Genomic DNA, 24,687 nt, shown 5'->3' on the forward strand with positions numbered 1-24,687 from the left:
GAAACATAGATTCTTGAAGGCAGAGACATGCATGTTAGCACCTGTAACAATTAAAGGCCATTCCCAGGTCTTTCTTCCTTCCTAAGAAAATGTAAAGTAAACACGTATTTTACTCTTAGTTAGAAAACTACATTTGGCTAAATTTTACATGTCATGGAGTTAACTAAATGCAACTGCATCCAGCATTTCAATTCTTTTTTTTTTTTTTAATTTATTTACCAGGCAAAGACAAATGAAACACAAAAAGTCAAACTGTATTGGGGAAAGAACAATTTTTGACAACAGCGTAGTTTTCACTTTGGGCTTATCATTTCCCTAGAAGGACAGACCCCTAGATAATGCAAAAGTGAGAAAATGCAGCCTGATCTATATGATTGTCATTTCATATCCAGAGCGCACATATTTGCTTACAGAGAGTCCTATCACAGACAGAAACTGCTTGCTAATTTCTGCATTACTCTTGGGCAGTTCAGATTTAATTTGGCACTCATTATGAACATAAGAAATAAGGCAAATTTCAAATTAACCTGTCCATGCTCACACAGCAGGTTCATTACTACAGACTCTCAAACCCACACTTAAATCACACAAAACAATGCCCATACCTGAAAGGGCGAAATCTCCTTTCTGGCTTTCACTCTCTCTGATTAGAAAGGCACCAGTCTGATTTTCTGAATATAATAGTTGTTTTTCTGCATCTGTTCTCTTGATTGCTCCAAAGAACCACCTAAAAAAGAGACAGATGTAAACTTTAATTAACCAATCAACAGTCATTTTTTAAGGAGCAGGAAGTTTGGCAAGAAAGTATTCTAACATCAGAAATGTTTGCTATTCTTTACTGAAACTATTACAGGTATAAATGGCACCTTTTGATACTTGAGATGCTTTTTCTGGATGTCTGTAATCCTTACCAGGAGTCTTTTAAAAATTATAGAATAGGGATTTGGCTGATGCCTGCTACTACATCCTTTCTCACATCTGAGTTCTATTCTGTCCGAGAGGTAATGTGTCCTCCTTCTGTCAAGTTCAAAGCCTCCGGGGTGGACCCACCACATTAGCCTGCTGGGTTCCATGCTCTATAATTATTCACCATCACCATCAAACTTTCACCACCTCACCTAACACCTTCTAGGTGCTAGGAGGCAAACACTCCAATCAAAGGAGTCCTACATTTCATATTAAAGTGTGAACAATTAAAAATGTAGTTCTCTGGGCATTAATTTCCCCACCACCACCACCCCACTCCATCCATTACTGCCCAATGGCACCATAATATGAGATGATCTTTGCATGCTTAGGAGGAACTTATCAAATATAAAGGAAATTGTCCTTGGTGGAGAGATGATGTGAAAAAGATGTTTCCACTTGGGAAGTATCTTCCTAGTGCCTCCCCCCACCTCTCATCTTTACCCTTCCATCCTGAACATTCCAGATATATAAAAGTCAGATATTAAACACATATTTGTGAATGTGTTTAATCCCAACAAAGAATTATGGATTTTATTTTATTTTTGAGATTTTATTTATTTATTTGACAGAAAAAGAGAGAGCACAAGCAAGGGGAGTGGCAGGTAGAGGGAGAAGCAGGCTCTCTGCTGAGCAGGGAGCCCTCTGCTGATGCAAGGCTCGATCCCAGGAACCTGAAATCATGATCTGAGCTGAAATCAAGAGTTGGGTGCTTCACTGACTGAGCCACCCAGGTGCCCCAAGAATTATGGATCTTCACATTGGAACCAGTCTAAGATGTAGATAAAGTCTGTAGACACTAATGTGATCATATGAGGAAGTTGAGAAAGTTGAGAAGTTGAGAAAACTTCATGACACCTCACTCTAGAGTCACAAAGTTGATCTTTATCATTTAAAGTTTTAGGTAAAACATTTTATCTTTCCAGGTATCATCTTTAAAAATGAAGGCACTCAAAGAGGGGAAACGTGGGCTTGGGGGAGCTGCAGGCTGAGGGGAGGACATACAGGCCACCAAAAATTGGCTCTAGTTGGCATGACAGGTCATGGACTGGCTTAGCAGGTCATGGATACTGGGGAGTATGAGTCTACTGAGGGTGATACAATCAGAAGGAAGAGGGGAAAGGAAGTAGAAAGAGAGGCACTAAAACACAATCATTACCCTCTAACAAAGGCAAGGTGCTTGTTTACCATTTTGCCAATCATCAAGTTGGAAATACACAATATTAACTATATCAGTTAGGATATGCCAGGTTATATTAATGAACAATGTTAAAAATCTCCATGGTTTAAGACAACAGAGATCTGCTTTTCCCTTAGCTGCATGTCCATGGAAGGTCATGTGGGCTCTGCTCTAGGTCTGTCTCTAGCTCTACCTAGGGCATTTCCATCTCCATGCTTCCACGTTTGCTAAGGCAGGAGTGAAATATGTGGCCAACCACAGGCTGGTTCCTGCAGCTTCTAGTTTAAAGTTTCTATACAAGAATGAAACCATTGCAAATAAGTCATATATTTGTGCCTAAATACAGAGAGTAGGAAACACAATCACACCGTTCTCCAGAAGGCAGAGAGCTGGCATTGTTTGGTAGACGGCACTAAAGACCAGCTCGCTGATTCAATATCAGGGGCCAAATCGATGTCCACAGACTATTGCTTATCTGACAGAAACTATGGCAGGCATGGTGACATTCCAAGGAGCTATTTAATGAATTCACAGAGAAAGAGAAATGCATGTTTTCTATGAGTACAGAAATAAGTCAATAGAACAATGGAAAAAAAAAACCAACAACGACCTCAAACAGACCCAAACACACAAATTAGAGATGAAAGTACAGATTATTCAATAACCAATATTAGTACCATTAAAAATCCATATGGAAAAAATTAATTGATGCTACTTAGAATATACAACATAGTTTTACGTGGATTAATGACCTAAAGCAAGCTTTAAAACTTTCTGAGGATACCAGACTAGGGAGGGTTTCTTAGAAAAGACAAAAAGAAAAGGACATTAAAAACCTTAAGGGGAAAAGATTAATAATATTTCTTATGCCACAATTAAAAGATTATCACGAAATAAAATTAAAATACAAGCCAGAGGGACGCCTGGGTGGCTCAATCAGTTAAGCGTCTGCCTTCGGCTCATGTCCTGTTCTCAGGGTCCTGGAATTGAGCCCCACATAGGGCTCCTTCCTCAGCGGGGATCCTGCTTCTCCCTCTCCCACTACCCCAGCTTGTGTCCTCTCTCTCACTGCATCTCTCTCTGTCAAATAAATAAAAATAAAATCTTTAAAAAAAAAAAAAAACAAGCCACAGACCTGGAGAAAATATTTGCAAAGTATATAACCAAGAAGAGTGTTTGAATTACATAGAGACCTGTAATCAATTAAAAAAAAAAAAAAAGGCAGGGGCACCTGAGTGGCTCTATTGGTTAGGTGCCCACTCTTAATTTTGGCTCAGGTCTTGCATGGTCTCAGTGGCCATGGGATGAAGCCCTGCCTTGGGCTCTGTGCTCAGAGGGGGCTCTGCGCTCAGAGGGGGGCTCTGTTTGGAATTCTGTCCCTCTTCCTCTATTCCACCCCTGCACCGGCATGCTCTTTCTCTCTCTCTCAAAATAAATAAATAAATCTTTACATACTTCTTAAAGGTTTTATTTATTTCTTTGACAGAAAGAGAGAGAAAGAGAGCACAGGCAAGGGGAGCAGCAGAGGGAGAAGTAGGCTCCCTGCTGAGCAGGGCACCCAGTGCGGGGCTCAATCCCAGAACCCTGGGATCAGGCCCTGAGCTGGAGACAGATGCTTAACCCACTGAGCCACCCAGGCACTCCTAAAAGAAATTTTTAAAAACGAGACAACACAGTAGAAAAACTGGAGTAGTATATAATTGTACAGTTCATAGAAAAAGAAAATCCAGTAACTAAGAAAAATAAGAAAAGAAGCACAGTCTCTGTCTGTAGCAATACTATGATCTATACCAATAAATATTAAAACAATGAAATTTCACACTTTTCAGGTTAGACAAAATTTAAAACTTTCACATTCAGTCATTGGGAAAAATGTGAAACAAGAATTTTCCTACAATACTAGAGGCAATATCCTGTGGTACAACTATTTCAGAGAGCAATCTAGCAATATCTAATAATGGTATTTGTATACCATTCAACTTCACTTCTAGATTATATGCCATATGTGCTCAAGGACAAGAATCACAAGAACATTCACTGAAAAATTCTAGCACTGAAACATTGGAAACAACCTAAAAGTCCATTGTAGGGAAAGAGATAAACTTAGTTATAGATATAAGGTAGAATAATACACAGCAGATAAAACAAACTGTTGAGGGATTAAGGGAGTTGAAGAGTTGATACATACTACTGTGATGTCATTGAAGTGAACACATAAAAAACACTATATATTTTCATGGACAGTTGCATGCTGAATGAAAGCCAATAGTTAATAGCTAATAGTATTTTTTTACTCCATTTCCAGAAATGGAAAAATTTCTTTGCACCAACATTTCAAGCACATTAGCAGCACGGATCAAATATACTGATCAACCCCATGCATTTCTTTGATTCTGAGTGTATTGATTATGCATCAGCATTAACATGTTTGCTCAAAATATAAATATTTAAACCTTTACAAGAATTACAATTTATCTGGCAGATTAAATTCTTAGAAGTATGATTATATCTCATCTATCTCATCATTCTCAAGAATAAATTCCATTATATATTTCCTATACATACATTACATTTGTATTTTGTATAATCAAATCTGTAAATGATGTATTTTCTCTGCCCAATATACATATAAGCAAGCAGTTTCTGTAAATCAAAGACAGAGTAATTTTACAACATTTGTAGAGAGGAACTCCGTGGTAATTTTTTTAAAACCCTTTTTGTCTCGCCAATTTTAGATTCTTGCACACACTCACTTTACAAGGCAAATCACACCAGTATTGACTCCACAGTAACAATTAAATGGATATAAATATTTGACTGGATGCATCAGCTCGCTTAATACCTGGAATTTTTCTTGGCTGAGCTACACCAGGAAGTGAATAAAAAGTTGTTTTCTGGATGTAGTGTCATTTTACAATGCCATCTTTCATACTCAGTGATGATGCAACCACGGAGAGCGATAATTCTTTCCTCCCTCCACATATACGAAAAACATGCCTTCATCTGTGGTCTGAGCCTGTGGCAAAACTGTCATTCTTCTCCATTCTGCCTTTTAGAGCCCCATTTGGCCCCATTCTGGAGGGTCACGCACACCCCAGGCCTGCGTGCCCACCACAGCCACTTTCAATGCCCTCTTTCAGCTTTACTTCTTGTGTGCAGTAAACAGTAAGTGCTGAGAGGTAATCAGGGTATCCCAGGACGGATCCAGGGAGAGTCTTACAGGGAAACACCCCGGAAGAGTCTTACAGATCAGTGATCCTTCAAGTGTGGTGCCTGGACCAGAAGCATCCACATCACGTGCAAACTTGTTAGAAAAGGAAATTGGCAGGTATCTCCCATACCTACTAAATCAGAGACTGTGCGGTGGTGCCCAACAATCTGGGTTTCACTAAGTCACCAGATGCATCTGATCCACAGTAAAATCTGAGAACTACTGAGTTATAGGAATAGTAAAAAAAAAAAAAAAAAAAAAAAAAAAAATTAAAAAATTTTATGAGACAGCTGAGAATACTGAGTTTGGTGTTTACCTGTGAAAATTATCCAATAAAATGACCCTACACACACATTTTATTGATCTTTAATGAAACTAATCTTTATTGCTATGCCAGACTTGCCATGAATGAGCTCTTGATTAAGAATACCCAAAAAGGAGAGGAGACTCATAAGAACCTAGGAGAGGGAAGTGCTTCAAATAGATGAAAACGGAGCAAAAAGCATGTTGGTTTTGAATGAAAGGAGTATGTGACTGAAGTCTAAGGTATATTTTGTAAACATTTATCCAGTGTCTACTGTGTATAAATTCTGACCCAGACCCAGAAAGATCTGCAAGACATACTCCTGAACAAAAAAGAGTAAACTGCAGAGTAATCAAAATATTAGTTTTATTCATATTTTAAAAACCAACAAACCAAAACTGATATGTGCTTACTTCTCTGGAGATTAGCAAGAGATAACAAAAACATTGGCAAACAAAAACAAAAACAAAAACCTTCCACTTTTTACTCTGCATTCTTCCCCATAATGTGGATATATTTATAGGAAGAGGTAGTTTTATATTACTTTGCAATCTACTTAAACAGAAAAAACATCTAAGGAAGCGATCAGAAATATGCTATAAAAATCCGCATGCTATATGAGAGCTGAAGTAGAAACTTTGGCAGTTAGAATTGATAGAGACAAGGAAAATCTCAAAGGAGCACGGGACAGGTGCTGATGGATGAGGAGGGAAACAGACAGGAGAGCAAACATAACCCCAGGGTTTCAAGTCTGGATGACTGAAGAACAATAGACCCAGCAACACATTAAAGGCAGAGCACCATAATGATTATGAGCTACAGCATCTCTCTGGGAAAGTCAACCTCTCTATGCCTGGACTGGACTTCGTCATCTGTTAGTGAAAATAATAATAACGGCCAGGTAGGTTTGTTTTGAGAGTTAAAAAAAAAAAAAAAAAAAAAAGATGTGTATCAGGGGCTGGATGCCTGACCACATTCATGCTCAATAAATAGCACCTACATTCAGAAAACTAATTTAAGGGAGAAATTATATATTTGGTTTTAGATGTGTTAGGTGGGAGGTCATGATGAAACGTGAATGAATATGTGGATGTGATCTCACTTCTCTAGACGTGTTTGTACGGCAAGTTTCCTCCCCAGTGGGTCCTGCCTGCTCCGTCTTGACTAGGACATGCTGCCACCAGGTGGCAGTAGGCCATTTTACTAATTCAGAAAGGCTGAAGCTGTAGTGTGATAACTGGAAGTACTTTATTTGACAAAAAAGACAAAATTAGTCCTTAAAAAAAAAAAAAAAAAAACAGAACTTATGCATTGTTACTGAATATCAACATTTCAATAATATAGATATCAATCAAAATTTAGGGAAATCGACAAGTAAATAGATGTGGTACCTCGAGGGGCACCTGGCTCCCTCAGTTGGTAGAGCATAGAATTCTCAATCTCAGCATCCCAAGTTCAAGCCCCACATCAGGCGTGGAGCCTACTTAATTAAAAGAAAATAGTTTTTAAATAAATATGTGGTACCTCCACAAATATGTCCTCATTTCCTCCTAATACTTTTTTCTGTCCACTCTGCTGACTGGCACAAAGTAGATGTCTAGTACTCTCATAATTCTGATCTATGGTGTTAGCTTCCTCCCACATTTTTTTTAAAGTAAGCTCTATGTCCAGTGTGGGGCTTGAACTCACAACCCCAAGATCAGCAGTGGCATGCCCTACTGACTCAGCCAGCCAGGCACCACTCATCCTACATTTTTAAAAAGAGAAAACCTATTCCTAATAACTGCTGGCTAACATTTACAAAGTTTAACATATAATTTCTTTTCCCCATGCCTCCCTAACAACCAAGACAGCTGACCTTAAACCACAGTAGACAGACCCTGAAGAAAAATAAGTTTCTAAAACCAGCCCCCAGAAGAATGCTGGTATCGTCCCAGAAACTGCAGAAAGGAAAATGGGTAGATCAGCTTGGCATAGCCACCCATGAGGGAAGTAACCTGGGGTGCCTGCCCAGGTGGGAACTCGGGGTCAGCTCTGTCTTATTGTTGTTATTGCAGACACAAGTTACAGTGGATAAAACCACCCATCATTGTCACCAGCGTGGCTTGCGGGCATCAGACACTAACATTTGCAAAACACCTATATCTGCAGGGTACGCTCACCATCGCAGTTAGTCCCTTATCATAACTAAATCATTCTCATGGTCCCTGGAGCCATGGCAGTCCCACATGACTGCCCTGCATCTATCTGCATCTGGGCAACACGGCCAGGACAGCCCCTGCGATAGAGCCCCTTCCTGTCCAGGTACACACAGCCCTGCCCTCTACTAAATGTCCCAAGGCTCAGCGGCCCCTTTAGCTCACAGAAAATGAACCCTTTTCCCACTTACAGAGCCTAAGGACAAAGAAAAGGCAAATAATGCTCACGTGTATTTTGTTATTCATTCCCTCCTTCTCATTTCCCTCATCGCGAACTTTGTCCCCTTCATCATCACCACTTAGATTATGGCAACGTTCCACTTTCCGTTCTCCTTAATGTTAACAGCTTCTGCTGTTACTGATCACGTACAAGGAGGCAGGGACTGCTGTTAACAGCATTACACGCATTCCCGTGGACTCCCCAGCGTTGCTCACGCCACCGCCACTAGATGAATCATTTGATCATACGATCAGATACATCTCACCGATGCACACACATTAATAAGTTTTAAGGGTTCCCTTTGCTTAGGGAATAAAATGCTTATTGACCTGGAATTTCAAGCCCTCTGCATTTCTGGATACCAGCCATTTCCTGAGCAGTGTCTTCCCTACCATCAACTCTTCGGCTCTAGCTAAACTCATTCTCTTATGGCTGTTTGCCCTGGCATTGCTTAAATCCGCCTCCCCAGAATTCCCAGTACAGTGACCATCCTTCCGGTTTCTCATGTAGCATACGAAAGTTAGAGCTGCCTTTTTCTTTTTTTCCTAGTTATTCCATGTTCACTTGAGGCTGCAGACCTCCCCGGTACAAAGCCTAACTTTGCCTAGTATGACTTTTTTTTTCTTTTTTTTTGGATTTTATTTATTTATTTGGCAGGCAGAGATCACAAGTAGGCAGAGAGGCAGGCAGAGAGAGAGGGAGGGTGATGCAGGCTCCCCGCTGAGCAGAAAGCCTGATGTGGGGCTCAATTCCAGGACCCTGAGATCATGACTTGAGCCAAAGGCAGAGGCTTAACCCACGGAGCCACCCAGGTGCCCCCCCGCCATATGCCTTTTAGAACAGTTAAATAAATACTTGTTGATGAAACAATACATTGTACCTCAGTGTGGGCATTTATAGGTCTTTCATTTTATCCTGAATGTTGAACTCGATAAAGCCTGTGTTTTCATGTAATCTTTTATTTGCTCTTGCCACATACTTTGGAGTGTTAAGCGCTTTTGGGAGAAGGCTTATCGGCTCTGGGCCAGTTGCAACACAGATTCACATGTTAATTGGCCGCAGACCACTGATTCCAATCTGACCACTCTCTTCCCCCAAAAGAGAACATTTGCCTGTGAACGTAAAGATCAAAAATGAAGCTGATTTTCCTGTCCTCCCAAACACAAGCGTATCAGGGCTCCACACATGTAAAAAATGTGTGATAACGTGACAATGTCGCCTTCGATATCTGAGGTATGACTTGCAGTCACAAAGAAACCAGGAAGCTCCTTGCTGGTTTCATTTGATAAAGCTTTTCTTGTAGTGGTTCACCTCTACGGTCATCATAAAAGGGGAATTTGGAAGGAACTTCTTTAGAAAGGAAGTAAGATAAACTAATTGGTATTTTCACCACTGGGGAAGGTGTGGTGCTATATGTGTGTAAGGATATGATTATAACCTGGACCCACCTGCCAGTGTGAGGTGGTGTCAATACCTCATAAAAAACTGAAGAGCAGAACGAAGTTCAGACAGGGATCCAACCTCAAGACACTGCTTTGGTCTCACAACCATCTCCTATTTGTATAAAAGGAAATGGAAGCTAATACTGATTTCTCCCCTTTTTTTTTTTTTTTAAGATTTTTTTTTTATTTATTTGACAGAGATCACAAGCAGGCAGAAAGGCAGGCAGAGAGAGGGGGAAGCAGGCTCCCTGCTGAGCAGAAAGCCCAAAGGCGGGCTCGATCCCAGAACCCTGGGATCATGACCTGAGCTGAAGGCAGAGGCTTTAACCCACTGAGCCATCCAGGGGCCCCTGATTTCTCTTTTAAGATAAAAAACAAAGAGTGCCTGCTGGCTCAGTCGATGGAGTATGTGACTCTTGATCTCAGGGTCATGAGTTCAAGCCCCACAATGGGCTTGGAGCCTACTTAAAACAAACACACACACACACAAACAAAGTGTGTGAATATATAATGGCATTTCCAATCATCAAGCCTGAAATATAAGTGCAAATTCTGACCTGTCTGCTTTGTTTTTATACACTTTTGATAATGTTTGTCCTAGAAACAAGAGAAATATGGATTAGAGTTAAAAACATTAATCATTAAGGAGTTTCCATCTTTGTCACATCCAAAGATAGTAAATGCAATTGATTTTTATAACATCTAGGAAAATGCCCTATTTCACAGAACACCACAAATGTTCACTCCAATTCTTTATTTGACTAAGCTTTTGGGTACTAGTATAGCTGTTTAATAGTTATAGGGAGCACTAATTTAAGAGGCGACAGCCCTGGGGCACCTGGGTGGCTCAGTAGGTTAAAACCTCTGTCTTCATCTCAGGTCATGATCCCAGGGTTCTGGGATCGAGGGCTCTCTGCTCTGCAGGGAGCCTGCTTCTTTCTCTCTCTCTGCCTGCCTCTCTGCCTACTTGTGATCTCTGTCTGTCAAATAAATTAAAAAAAAAAATCTTTAAAAAAGAAAAAAGAAAAAAAAAAAAAAAAGAGGTGACAGCCCCAATTAGTTTCCTATCCAAAAACAAACAAACAAAAAAACCCCACAATAGTTATCTTCTCTCATGAATCATTTCCTTGCTCACTTCCAAGAAGGAAAAAAATGAAAGGAACTTTTTAATTCACTTAATTTTAAAGAATCTTAATTCCTAGTATCATGAATGACGCGTTACTTAAAGCACTGAGTATTCTTCTTGAAAGATCTCTAAATATGGGGCACCTGGCTGGCTCAGTCACTAGAGCATGCAACTCTTGATCTGGAGGTAGTGAGTTCAAGCCCCACACTGAGCACAGAGTTTACTTAAAAAAATAAAGATCTACAAAATAACTTTTTCGGGCACCTAGGTGGCTCAGTGGGTTAAGCCGCTGCCTTCGGCTCAGGTCATGATCTCAGGGTCCTGGGATCAAGTCCCGCATCAGGCTCTCTGCTCACCAGGGAGCCTGCTTCCCTCTCTCTCTGCCTGCCTCTCTGTCTACTTGTGATCTCTGTCTGTCAAATAAATAAATAAAATCTTTAAAAAATAAATAAATAAATAACTTGTTCTTTGGGAATGTTCACTGAATCAACAAAACCAAATGTTGAGCATAGTGAGCCAGTAGTCCTTGTGTGTACCCTCTTCGAGATGGGTTAATAATGTAACACTCTGTATCACTTACTTCCATTAAATCTTTTATCCCAAATCACATAGTACACAACTTGAAGGTATCTTAACCTTCTTATTACCCTACATGGTCATAGTGATACAGTTTTCTGTGTGCTTCATTTGCTAAAATATATCAGTAACATTCATTTCATACTAACTATATAGAAAACAGATGAAGCAGCTTAGGAGCAAAAGAAGGGTCTATTTCTTGTCCTTTGAGAATTTTAGATTATCAAGGGAGGGATAAGAGATCATTTTAACTGAGTAATCAAAAAGAAAGTAACAAAAACAAGAGGAGTATTTAATTTCTAAGGGAACTGCAATCCAAGAAATAAATAAGCCAGTAGTGTGTCAACAATGGAAGGCATCTTAGAGAAAAGACCCTTGGAATAAGGATTTGGAAGAGAGAAGAAATGCAAAGAAATGAAGGACAAGGGCATGTCACAGGTGAAGAACCAACAGCATGTCTGTGAGCAGACTGGTTTGATGGGCAATGGTGGGGGAAGAGGGTCGATTAAATGTAGAAGAAACAAAACCAGTTCTTTGATGTTTATAGGTACCCCCATGTAGGAACAACTAACTTCACAGTAGAAGTAGCTCTTTGACAAACAGTCAAAAAGTACATCAAGAGGAGGATAAGATAGTTCATTTAAGATTTAACACGGTAAAGAATTTTGAGTTCTGGGCACACCTGCAAAAATGATGGGAAAATCTGACTTGTTTTTTTAAAAATCAGTGAACAAATTTAAGAAGTCAAAGTGTGGAAGGCAGGAGCAAGGGAGAATTATTCTATAGGAGGCACACAGGAGAGGAGATCCGAATTTTAGAAATAGAAAGAAATTTTTATGAGGATCCATGGGGACAGTTCTGAAACTTATTGTAAATGCGTTTTAATTAGTACATGCATTCTCTGGGAAGAGAGTCCAGTGTTTCATTGAATTCTCAATGACGCCTGTGACAGAAACTACACATCTCCTTCAATAAGGCTAAGTGGCTTTTTTTTCCAGGTTCACTCAAGAGCTGGTACCAAGACTTATAACCACAACCTACCACCATAAAATTCCTTCACTCATTCATTTTTCATTCAACAATTATTTATTGAGAGCTTACTATGTTCTCAGTTCCAGTTGGTAGAAATAGAGCAGTGAATGGAACAAACAGGAAGTCCTGACTTTCTAGAACTCCCATACCAATGGGGAAAGATAGACAATAAATAAAATAGATGAATATACAGTATGTTTGAAGGTGATAAGTGCAAAAGAGAAAAAAAAAAAATGAAGTAACATAAGAAGGAGAGTAGGCAGCAACAGGTGGCAGACGGAATTCCAGAGGGTTTGCCTGTGTGTCCCTGAAGTGAAAGGGATCAAAATAAAGTCAGCCGTGGAGAAAAATTGGATAGAATCTTTGGAAGGAGTTGACGAATAAGGACCCTAATCCATTCTAGGATTGAGACAATATCCAGATTTCTCAACTGTAGCTTGGCCAATATCTATTTGCATTTTTTAAGGTAAGAAATAAATGATACCCATCAATTTCATTGTTATCACCAATATTTATGGAAATGCAAAACACCAGAAGCTTTAAGTATCCTCCAAGGGTCTCCTTGGGTGCTATGGCTCTTTAATCAAAGAAAAATGAGCCATCTGTTGAGCAGGAAGAGAACCCTTTTATTTAAAAGAAAAAAAAAACTATACATAGAATAGAAATAATATTTCTGATTATATAGGAATTGTGGATGTAAGATTTCTTTCCAGATAGCTCTTAAATCCATATAAAAATCAATATGTTTAAGTGAAATCTTAAAATCTTTCCATTTGGCAAACATACAATGAAAAACAAAATCTATTCTCTTAACCTACACACGGCACAAAGACACAGGCATATATGTGGATGTGGTTGTGGATATATAGGGTGCGTGCGTGTGTGGGGGTGTGTGTGGGTGTGGGTGTGGGTGTGTACCTACTGCCACCAACACAGATGTGTACTAGATTCACTGACTTTTAGAGGCTGAAATGAAGCAGGTGTCCCAAGCCAGACAAGAGGTGAGACAGAGTCCACAAAGGTCCCAATGGACACACACATTCTCTTTTTCTTTTCCTTTCATTTTAATAATCTGATCCTGCTCACCCACCTACCAACTAAACATTGCTGTCATTAATACTTACCAATAATCACACCAGTATTAATAACTGAAGGATTTATAACCTACATAAATGCCCCCACTGCACTCCGAGATGGAAGACGATGAACCTCTCCACAAAGCAGCTGGTTCTTGTCAAAAGGAAAGCCAGAAACAGTGCCAGAAAACACACCTTTTGTTTTCAGTGTCAACAAGCTGTTTGTCAGGAAACAAAAGGAAGGTCTGCCAGCACCCTGGGGGATTTTTCTAAAACCTGAAAATTAGCTCTCTGCTTGTTTTTGCTGAGAGTTACAGGAAAGGGCAGTCGCACAAGAGTATCAGGGCCCCACTCCTCGGAACTGCTCTGGGGAAAGCCTGCCTCAGGTGAGAGAAGGAAAAGGGTCCCTCCCCACCCACCCCGCCACACTTCTTAACCTCCTCGAGGGCCTCCGTTCTCAAACTCCAGTTTGCTAAGAGAGCCCAGGAAGAATGTGGACAAAGCAAATGCTCCCAGCTCAGAGGTGGGGCTCCCGATGCTACAGCTTCCCAAGTGCCCCCCGAGAATGAATTCTGAGGCTGGGAAGCCAGGAGTGAGTTTGGAAAAGCACAGCTGTTCTCTGAAAGGAAAGAATTTCTCTCATGTCTGCCATCGTCCACACCAAACCCCGGTTCTCTCTGGTCCACTCTGCCCCACACCAGACCCCACTCTCTTATTTTCATCCCAACCAAAAGATATAAATTCAGCCCAAACTTTGTGTAAAATTGGTGGAGAGCCAAGTGCAGTCTAGAGTAACAAGTTCAAATACATTAGAAATCTCTTTCCTCGAAACTTAGTATCAAGTGCCCTGAAGAAGGAATTTCCCAAAATGCTCTTTTCCCCTACCAGGTTGCTAAGGCCCCTCTCCTCTTCCCCTCTCCTCTGGATCACGTTTTTACAACAAAATGCCCCAGATTTTATATGCAAAGCAATTTAGTTCTGAATCCCACCCGCACTCCAAAGGAGCATTCTGGGCCTCCTTCTGTCTTCTCCAACAGACATTCCATTGTTCTGCTCCATAAAGGCCCATCCACTCTAGGTCTTGTTTCTCAACAGCACAAACAACCAGAGCTTTGAAAACAGAATTTTTTTTAAGCAAGATAAATCCTTAGGCAGAGCACCTCTCACACCATCCTCCACAGCAGAGGGTAGTGACAGAATTACACGTACTCTTGCTGTCAAAAACTAGTCCACGTCTGAAGATAAGGGTGAGCGGGCAGAGTTGGGTTGTTGTTTTTTGGGTTTTTTTCCAGTTACATTTATGTTTTAAAGAATGTAGTTTATTAAAATTATGAACTTCTTAAACTAGGTTAAAATATTTGCTCTCTCAAAGTGTCTTCAGAAGAGGATAAACTCAGGGCACCTGGACAGCTTAACTGCTTAAGTGTCTACTTTTGGCTCAGGTCATGATCTTGGTGTCTTGGGATGAGCACCCCCAGAGGGGAGTCTGCTTCTCCCTCTGTTCCTCCCCCAGCTCTTGCTCTCTTTCTCTCAAATAAATAAATAAAATCTTTTTTTTTTTTTTAAAGAGGACAAACTCTAATGACACACAAAGTAAATATTAATTGTAAGTAGCACATGAACTATTTGCATGCAAGTTTGTGTTCAGAGAAACTGAGCTATATCCTGCCTCAATGGCCACCTTACTAATCATCAAATTGCAATTACATAAGGTTTGTTCCATAACTTTGGTGATACAAAAAATGATCTAGGTACGAAAATGCTACCTTCTTTTACTGGGACTAGCTGAAGAAAGAACTCAGTGAAACACACAGAGTATAGTAAATTCTAACTTGTCAAGTTGCGACGCAGAGAAGAGATTTTTTAAATCTTATAGATTTGAAAAGACTGCTGTTGGGATGAGAGCACAGGACAGGAACACCCTAAAGCCTTGGAAGTGGGATCCCCCACCACCACCCCAGTAAGCCTGAGAAGCAGGTATTCCTAAAACTGAGGGAAGAGAGATTCATTACACACCAGAGCTTCCCTTCCCTTAACTTCTCAACCTTTAGATTACAGGCAGAGCAGGTGAGACAGAACACCCCGTTCCTTCCTTCACACCCCTTTCCTTGGGTTCCTCTTTCTGGTATTATTCGATTAGTTCTTACTTCCCAACTACTCTTATAAGCTCCAAGAGCAAAACCCTATCTTTTTGCTCATTACTGCAATTCTCAGAGTCTAGCACAGCACCAGATATTAAACATGCACTCAACAAATATCTTTGAATGAATACATGAATGAATGAACAAATGATTGCTTGGGGGCATGAGTCTCACTGTTAAACGTTAAAGCTGACCAAACAACTCTAAACAAAATAAGACAAGAATATAGAATCATCTGAAAATATGGAACAGAGGGCAAAAGAAGAAGTCAGATTTTATCCGTCGTGAATATCCTCAGAGCTAATCAAATGATCACAGTCCGAAAAGGAAGGTGACAATAATAGCAATCACAGTAAGACTAACATTTGGATTCTACTTTACAACTCCCAGTGTCATCACTGACATTACGGCGCTCGCTCTCATGGCAAATCTTGGGGCCATCAGAGCGGGCGCTTCAGTAGCTCTACTTTGTCGAGTTAGAAACTAGAGCTGAGCGGAGAGCACAAGCAAGGCCAGTGTGTTGGCGGATATGCCACGAGTGTGCCCACTGTGCACAGCAGGACATACGGAGGTGTCCTCACCTCATAATCCCACTCTACAGAGCAGGTCAGAAATATAAAGAAACCATGGCAGAAAGAGGAACACCAGGTTGAAAACGTTATAAATAGGTATCAACATAGTTTCACCTAAATTCATAGAAAACTACCCCACAATGTGACCATAATTTAAAAAGGGGTGGGGGGTGCTTGGTGGCACACCCCTTTCACTGGGAGTTGATAAGCTCTTTTATTATATCTCTCAGGTGGAATGCTGAACAGAGTACACCATTGGTTTGCACAAGTGTAACAAGTCACATATTTTCATTTTTAAAATTTCTCTTTAACTTCACTGATTTTCCAGGGAAAAAAAGAAAACCATGAGATTTACCCTTTATTCTCTTTAACATTTTGCCTGAAAATATATGTACAACACAAAGGATGGATCACTTTCAATAGGCAGGAAGCACGAAATTTGTTTCTAAAAATGTTCCCATAGAATAATAAAATAAACTTTTATGAAGTTAAACACTAATTCCTGTTTGTTATTTAGAGATAGGCTTGGTTGCACAAGGATCAAAATTTAAAAATGAAATGCACAAACTAAGATTCAAATAAATATTTAAATAAGCAAAGCAATCCCCAAATTTAAATGATATTACAAATAATGAACTATGAAGCTCAATGCTTTAAGTTTTTCCTAAACCGTCAACAAAAAAATGTGATCAAACATTTCAAAAGTAAGATCAAGTTGTCATTTATTCTTTCTATGGAAAATGGTATTACAAAATCATTATCATATCAAGAGTCAATCAAAGAAAATGAGTCAAAAATAAAGGGGAAAATTTATATAGAAGGCAGTTCATTAATATTTCACTATGGTTAGGTTTATTATTTGTCAGCTTCTTTAAGTAGTTTGTAGTGATTTCTGTTCTAAATATTCTCCTTTTTAAAAAAATATTTTATTTATTTATTTGTCAGAAAGAGCCAGGGCACAAGCAGGGGGAGGGACAGGCAGAGGGAGAAGCAGGCTCCTCTCCGAACAAGGAGCCCAGCGCAGGACTCCATCCCAGGACATAGGATCATGACCTGATAAGGAAGACGCTTACTGACTGAGCAATCTGGGCATTCCTAAATATTCCCTTTCTTACCAAATTCTGTTCACACAGTTTTGTACTTATTTTCTTAAAGAGAACCTTCCCCTCCAATCCATATTAGCTGTAGGCCCATGAAACCAAGATCCATCCATGTTTGAAAATACTATCTTAGATAGGAAATCTCAATGACAAGATACTATTTTCCCATCTCCTTGAGTTTCCATACATGCATTCATAATAGACATTCTTAAACTTTCCATTCATATTCCAAAGTGGAGATAATAGTATAATGACCCACTTTTATTCAACAATTCAATCCAACTTCAATAATTATCAACATTTTTCTGATCTTATTTCTTCCTATATATTTAATTGATCTGCATTCACATGGTTTCCAAATCTTAGTTGGAAAACTGGAGTGAAAAAAAGAACTACTAAATGGTTTCGTGTTCATTTTTTTAAAATGATATCTTACGCTCAATTAATTTTTAAAATCAGATTCTCATTCTTTAGAAACTAAAAGGATAGTTTTTTTAAATGTTTCAAACGCTGAGAAACATCAATCTAAAAGAAAAAACACTACAATAAACATTTATTGAATCTACAATAAGCTACAGGAATAACAAAAAAAGACAATATGTCTGCTTACAAGTTTACATTGCAACTGGAAAAACACACATGTAGCCCAGCATAAAAAGAAAACACAAAAGTCAAAAAAATATAAGCTATCTAACCACACCATACATCATTTTGATGTCAGATAATTGAAGAAATGTATTTTAAAAGAAATGCATTGTGAGGAAATGTTTCATAATTGACATGAATGTGATCAATATGTCAATGGTGCAGACAAAATTTCACATATAATAGTTAATAAGGCAGAGACTATGAAAAAAAGACCTATGCAGTGTAACTGACTGAAAAATATAACTATACTTCTACCTCTACATTAAAGTACTATTTTTAGGAGTTTGGTTTGACAAGGATTTTCCACCTCACAATTTTTCTATGTGCCTCAAATGTCCTTTACGTACAATTAATTGAGATTAAATTTACAACAACATTTAATTTTTTTTTTTAAATCCCTTGTTAGGGGCACCTTGGTGGCTCAGTCGTCAAGTGTCTGCCTTTGGCTCAGGACGTGATTCCAGGGTCCTGGGATCGAGCCCCACATCGGGCTCCCTGTTTGGTGGGAAGCCTGCATCTCCCTCTCCCACTCCCACTGCTTGTATTCCCTCTCTCACTGTATCTCTCTCTGTGTGTCAAATAAATAAATAAAATCTTTTAAAGAAAGAAAAAATAGAAAAAATCCACAAGGACAAAAATTGATTTTTCAAAAGATTAATAAGAGGTGTAAGCAAGCCTCTAGCAACATCATTCAAGAAAAAAATCAAAAACACATTATCAATATCTGCAGTTGAACAGGGGACCATCACAGATTCACACCAATATTAACGTAAAATAAAGGAATATTGTTAACAACTATATGCCAATAATTTTGACAACTTGGATGAAATAGACATGTCCTTTGATAAATACATCTTACACAAACTACCACAAAGAGAAAGAGAAAACCTTAATAACCATGAAGAAGGTTTGTGGAAGAAATTGTATTCATAATTTAAAACCTCCCCACAAAGAAAACTCCATGTCTCTAGTGCTTCACAGGAGAATGCTACCAAAATTTAAGAAAGAAATAGTATCAATATTATACCCAAGCTCTCTCAGAAAATTCAAGAAAAAGAATATATTCCAATTTACTTTATGAGGCCAGAATTACCCTGATATCAAAAATCAAAGACATTTCAAGAAAATCACAGATAAATATCTCTCGTGAACACAGATGCAAAAATCCTTAAAATATACTAATAAATCAAATCCAAGAATCTATAAAATAAAAAATGCATATCATAACCAAATGGGGTTTGTCCCAGGAAGAAGCTGATTGATATTTAAATATCAATGTAATTGACCATGTTAATAGACAAAAAATAAAAACTACAGAATCAAATCAAAAGACACAGAATACTTTTGAAAAATGCAACACCTATTCATGATTAAAAGCAAAAACACTTAGCAAATTGGCAACAGAAGAAAACTTCCTCCATCTTAAAAAGGGCAACGATGACAGACCTTCACCCAATGTCACACTTACTTAGAGGCAAGATAAAATAAAACCAAGATAGGAGCAGTTACATATCTTAAAGGAAACAAAGTTTGCACCTAGATTCCAGGCTACTATCTACTAAACTATCTACCAAAAGAGAAAGCCAGTGATTCTCAGAAGAATGTGATAGAATCTAGAGTAGCTCCAACAATGTCCTGCATGCAACCAAAAATCAGCAGTATTGCAAAGAAAAAGGAAAGTGTGATCCATGCTCAGGGGAAAATGCAGTCAAAAGAAAGTAACTCCAAGTAGGCCCAGATGTTGGATTTTAAAAATGAGCAAAAGACTTGAGCAAACACTTCACAAAAGGAAACACAAAATTGGCCAGTATGCATGGGGAAAAGGTGCTGGATATCATCAGTCATTAAGGAAATGCAAATTAAGGGGCGCCTGGGTGGCTCAGTGGGTTTAGCCTCTGCCCTCAGCTCAGGTCATGATCTCAAGGTCCTGGGATCGAGTCCCACTTGGCTCTCTGCTCAGCAGGGAGTCTGCTTCTCCCTCTCATTCTGCCTGCTGCTTTGCCTACTTGTGATCTCACTCTCTCTGTCAAATAAATAAAATTTAAAAAAAAATAAGGAAATGAAAATTAAAATAAAGTAAGATAAAACCAGAGAGGGAGACAAATCAGAAGAGACTCTTAACTCTAGGAAACAAACTGAGATTTGCTGGAGGAGAGAGGGTGGAGAGGGATGGGGTAACTGGATGATGGGCATTAAGGAGGGCATTGATGGTATGAGCACTGGGTGTTATATGCCACTGATGAATCACTGACCTCTACCTCTGAAACTCATAATACACTACATGTTAACTACTTGGATTTAAAAAATGAAATAAATTCACAGTGAGATATATCATACCTAGGAGAATGGCTAAAATAAAAAAAAGACTAAGATTATCCAGTGCTGGCAAGCTATGAAGCCTCTCTCATATGTTGTTGCAAGAGTGTGAAATAGTGCAAACCCTTTGGAGGACTATGTGACAATTCTTTATACCCTTAAACACACATTAATCCTAAGGCACAGCAGTTCCACTCTCAGGTATTTACTTAAGAAAAATGAAAACATATGTCCACAAATAGACTATCACAAAAATGTTGAGAGTCGTTTTACTCATCATGGGCAAAAACAGGAAACGACCCAAATGCCTATCAAGAAGATGAAAAACAAACTGTGGTATAGTCACACAATAAACAAGTACGCAGCACTGAAAGTCAACCTAATGACACAGCCAACAACATGGCTGAATCTCAACACCATTACGATGAGCAAAAGCAGTTAAGACAGAGCAAAGTAAGTGTTGTAAGATTGCATTTACATGAAGTACCAGTTTAGGCACAACTATTGTCCAGGAGCAGGGAAGGGGGCGGGGGCGGTGTCTGGAAAGGGACGATGAGGAAATTCTGAGGTGTTGGAACGTTCTACATCTTAACTGCTGTGTTCTTCATATGGCCATATATATTTATCAAACTTTATCAAAATGTAAGCTCAAGATCTGTGCATTTTACTGCAAATAAAATGTGCTTGATAAAATTTATTTTTTAAAAACTATACTATGTGGCTTTTATAACCCCACTATTTCCCTAGTTAGAATTGCAAATAACTAGGTTGGCATTTGCAAAAACAAATCAACTGGAAGGCTGGACCTCAGAAATCTTCCTTTCATAAAGTCTGTGTCTGTGCTGCCATGGGCACCTGAAAATGTCCCCCATTCCTTCCCCACCTTATTTGACTGCCTCACTTGAATATAACTGTTCTAGCTTCTGCTTCCTTAGGGCCCTACTCTCACCTAAGCGTGGGTGTAGAAATGTGAGTCACTTGAGAATATTCTGCTTCCTTCATTAAGATACTAACCTCTTTAAAACAGATCTTCTGGATGGAGGACTTTAACTTAAAGGATAGCAAAAGTTTTAGGTTTGGGCGTCTGGGTGGCTCAGTGGGTTAAGCCTCTGCCTTCGGCTCAGGTCATGATCTCAGGGTTCTGGGATCAAGCCCCACATCGGGCTCTCTGCTCAGCAAGGAGCCTGTTTCCCTTCCTATCTTTCTGCCTGCCTCTCTGCCTACTTGTGATCTCTGTCTGTCAAATAAATAAATAAAATCTTTAAAAAAAAGAAAAGAAAAAGTTTTAGGTTCCAGGAACAGGAGAAATTGGGATTAGTGAGGCCCTGAAACATCTGCCAAATGATACCACATAGACTGCCACTGCTTCTTTTTTTCCTAAAGGTATAGACTGGCACAATTTTCAGAGGACTAGCTAAGGCTCCAAGCCTGGCATAAAGAATGCAAATATCTAATCTGCAATTGTTATGCAAACCTATGCTTCTGAGTAGCTAGCTTCTTGAGAAAAGAAGTATAAAGACAGGAACATAAGAAAAATGTATTTTTTTAAATTTTAGTAGAGAAAAATTAACTATAAACATCTTAAAATATACATATAGAATCTACATTATTTAACTGTAAAAAGTTATCTTAAATTTCAGAGGTTTTAAAAAGATTTCATTTATTTATTTGAGAGAGAGAGAGAGCGCACACAAGCTGGGGGGTAAGGGAGTGGGGAAGGGAAAGGAGCTGGTGGAGGGAGAGAGAGACTCTCAAGGAGAATCCACACTGAGCATGGAGCCTGATGGGGGACTTAATCTCATGACCTCAATCTCGGGATCGTGACCCAATCCAAAATCAAGAGTCAGATGCTTAACCAACTAAGCCACCCAGGTGCCCTAAATCTCATTTCTTTTTTTTTTTTTTTAAGATTTTATTTATTTATTTGACAGACAGAGATCACAAGTAGGCAGAGAGCCAGGCAGAGAGAGAGGGGGAAGCAGGCTCCCCACTGAGCAGAGAGCCTGATGCGGGGCTCGATCCCAGGACCCTGAGACCATGACCTGAGCTGAAGGCAGAGGCTTTAACCCACTGAGCCACCCAGGCGCCCTAAATCTCATTTCTAAAAAGAAACTCCTACCACTACTTGTGAAATCATCATGAACTTATGCATGGATCATAAACTTTCAAAGTAAGCAAGGCTTTTCTAGAAATAATAAAGCTTGAAGCCACACCCTTAAAATTTGACCTTTATTTTAATTTTGACCTTTAAAAAGACAAGAATTATTAGAAGACCCAAATACCCAAGGTATGTGGTTATATCTTTCTTAGTTATCATCTATTTCTCAACAATGTCCTTACCTATTACCGACATTCTGTGTGTTCTAATCCTTTGTTAATATTATGAGTCATCTACCATTGGTTCTATAATCCAGGACGGTAAATAAGGAGAACCACCTACAGTTCTCTATCCTTAACTCCAAAGTAGGCCATTTATTCACTCTACGAGTATGTTTCACATGTTGCATGACCTCTGGCCTCAGTTTCCTCCTGACATTTCTACTGGATGCCCCTCATTCTAGGAATCGGCTAATAACTCTATAAGGCACCTAGAACAGGAGTCCTATGTTTCCATGCTCTCCTTATTTCATGACAGTACTTACAGAAGTGTTTCTTTATAATGCTGGAGCCATCAAAAATACCTTTTAAAGATCCAGCTACATACTCTATGGCTAATTCACCCATGTATTCATTTATATAGTTTTAAACTTTGGCATCAAGACTTCTGATTTCAGCTGAGAAGAGTGCAGCAAGCAATTCTCTAAGTAAAATGCATGGTTGTAAAAAAACAAACAAACAAACAAACAAACAAACAAAAACAAGAAGCAAATCTTCAGGATCTACAGCTAGGCAAAGAGACCTAAACTTTTCACCAAATTACGATTCATCATCGGAAAACATGATAAATTGAACATCCGCAAAATTAAAAATTTGTACTCTGTGAAAGATCCTATTAAGAGGATAAAAAAGCAATCTCCAGGCCGGGGGAAAATATGTGAAGTATCTGGAAATCACATATGTGGGACTGGTGTCTAGAATAAGTAAAGAACTCTCAAGACTCAGCAGAAGAAAACAAATCCATTGCAATCCTAGACATTCATCCCAGAAAAATGAAAACTTATACTGATACAAAAACCTGTATAAGAAGTTCATAGAAGTTTTATTTGTAATAGCAAAAATATGGAAATCACTCAGATGCCATTCAATGGGTAAATGGTTAAACAAATTGTGTACTCCATACCGTGGAACACTATTCCATGCAATAAATACATAGCAGTAGCAATAAAAAGGAATAAACTGATCCACACACAACTTGAACAAATTTCCAGGGAATTATACTGAGTGGGGGGAAAGGCCAGTCTCAAAATGTCTGATTCCATTTATACAACATTCTTGAAAAATAATTAAAGAAATGAGATCAGTAGTTGTCAGGGTTCAGGACCAGGACTGGAGGGAGGGTCAGGGTGCTGGGGTAGTGGGAAGCAGGGTGGTGGTTGACTATTTATTAAAGAGTAAGAAGAGAAAAAAAGTAAAAAGGGAGAGCCTCATGGTAATAGAACTACCTGTATCTCAACTATCAATACCTCAGTTCCATATTGCAGTACAGTTTTAAAAGATGTTATCATTAGGCAAAAGGGGGTAAAGGGCATACCAAATCTTTCTATATTTTTTCTATCAAAATGCCCATGAATCTTCCATTATCTCATAATTAAAAGTTTAATTTTTAAAAAGGCACTAATGTCTACAAATTACTCACTCTTCTAAAACTCAGAGCAGAATCAGTTATCCCACTTGATTATGTTTCAGTGTGCTTTCTTGTTTGAGAAATAAAAGAGCTAGAAAAAAGAAATTAGGTCTATTTTATCTAGGCTGCAGGCGTTAATGGTTGTAGCAATTACAAATTACCATGGCACCAGATGTCAAAATGTCAATTGTGTTGTATTTAAAAGTAATCAAATTATTAGTTGTAACTGAGTTCCTGCTAACCTCAAGGAACAGAATTTGAATAGCAAGCAAAAATAACATATGGTAAAGTAAAAAAAAAAAAGAAAAAGAACAGGGAGGACATAAATATCCACTTCTAGAAAGGAGGTAGAGAAAAAGTCACAGGGCACCAATCCCTGTGCTCCAGTTTTCCAATAAAAGATTTAAATTCAATGAGATGATAAACGAGACATACTAATTATAAGGAAATTCTAAGTGACCAAAGAAGAAATGAGCGTAGAGTAATTAAGTTATAGTATCAGAAATTTGTTGTTGTTTTTATTTTTTTAAGATTTTATTTATTTATTTGAGAGACAGAGATCACAAGTAGGCAGAGAGGCAGGCAGAGACAAAGGAGGAAGCAGGCTCCCTGCTGAGCAGAGAGCTGGATGCTGCTCTATCCCAGGACCCTGGGATCATGACCTGAGCCAAAGGCAGAGGCTTTAACCCACTGAGCCACCCAGGTGCCCCAGTTGTTGTTGTTTTTAAATCGTCCCTACATACATGGCTGAAACAAACAGGAACAATTAGAAGGGCCAAAGTAGATCAAACAACA

At 38.9% G+C, this 24,687-nt stretch overlaps 1 protein-coding gene across 2 annotated transcripts in view; it reads right to left on the reverse strand.

Moving 5' to 3' along the window:
* Positions 1-24,687, reverse strand: part of FRK (fyn related Src family tyrosine kinase) — a 101,295-nt gene that overhangs the window by 47,103 nt on the left and 29,505 nt on the right. For both annotated transcript variants that reach the window (XM_032846423.1, XM_032846422.1), the window contains exon 2: positions 606-727. In XM_032846423.1, the coding sequence (XP_032702314.1) occupies positions 606-727 (122 nt within the window). The remainder of the gene's footprint in view (positions 1-605; positions 728-24,687) is intronic.

This window comes from Lontra canadensis, unplaced genomic scaffold (genome assembly GCF_010015895.1).
Source record: "Lontra canadensis isolate GAN:19392208 unplaced genomic scaffold, GSC_riverotter_1.0 scaffold175, whole genome shotgun sequence".
Classification (NCBI taxonomy): Eukaryota; Metazoa; Chordata; class Mammalia; order Carnivora; family Mustelidae; genus Lontra; species Lontra canadensis.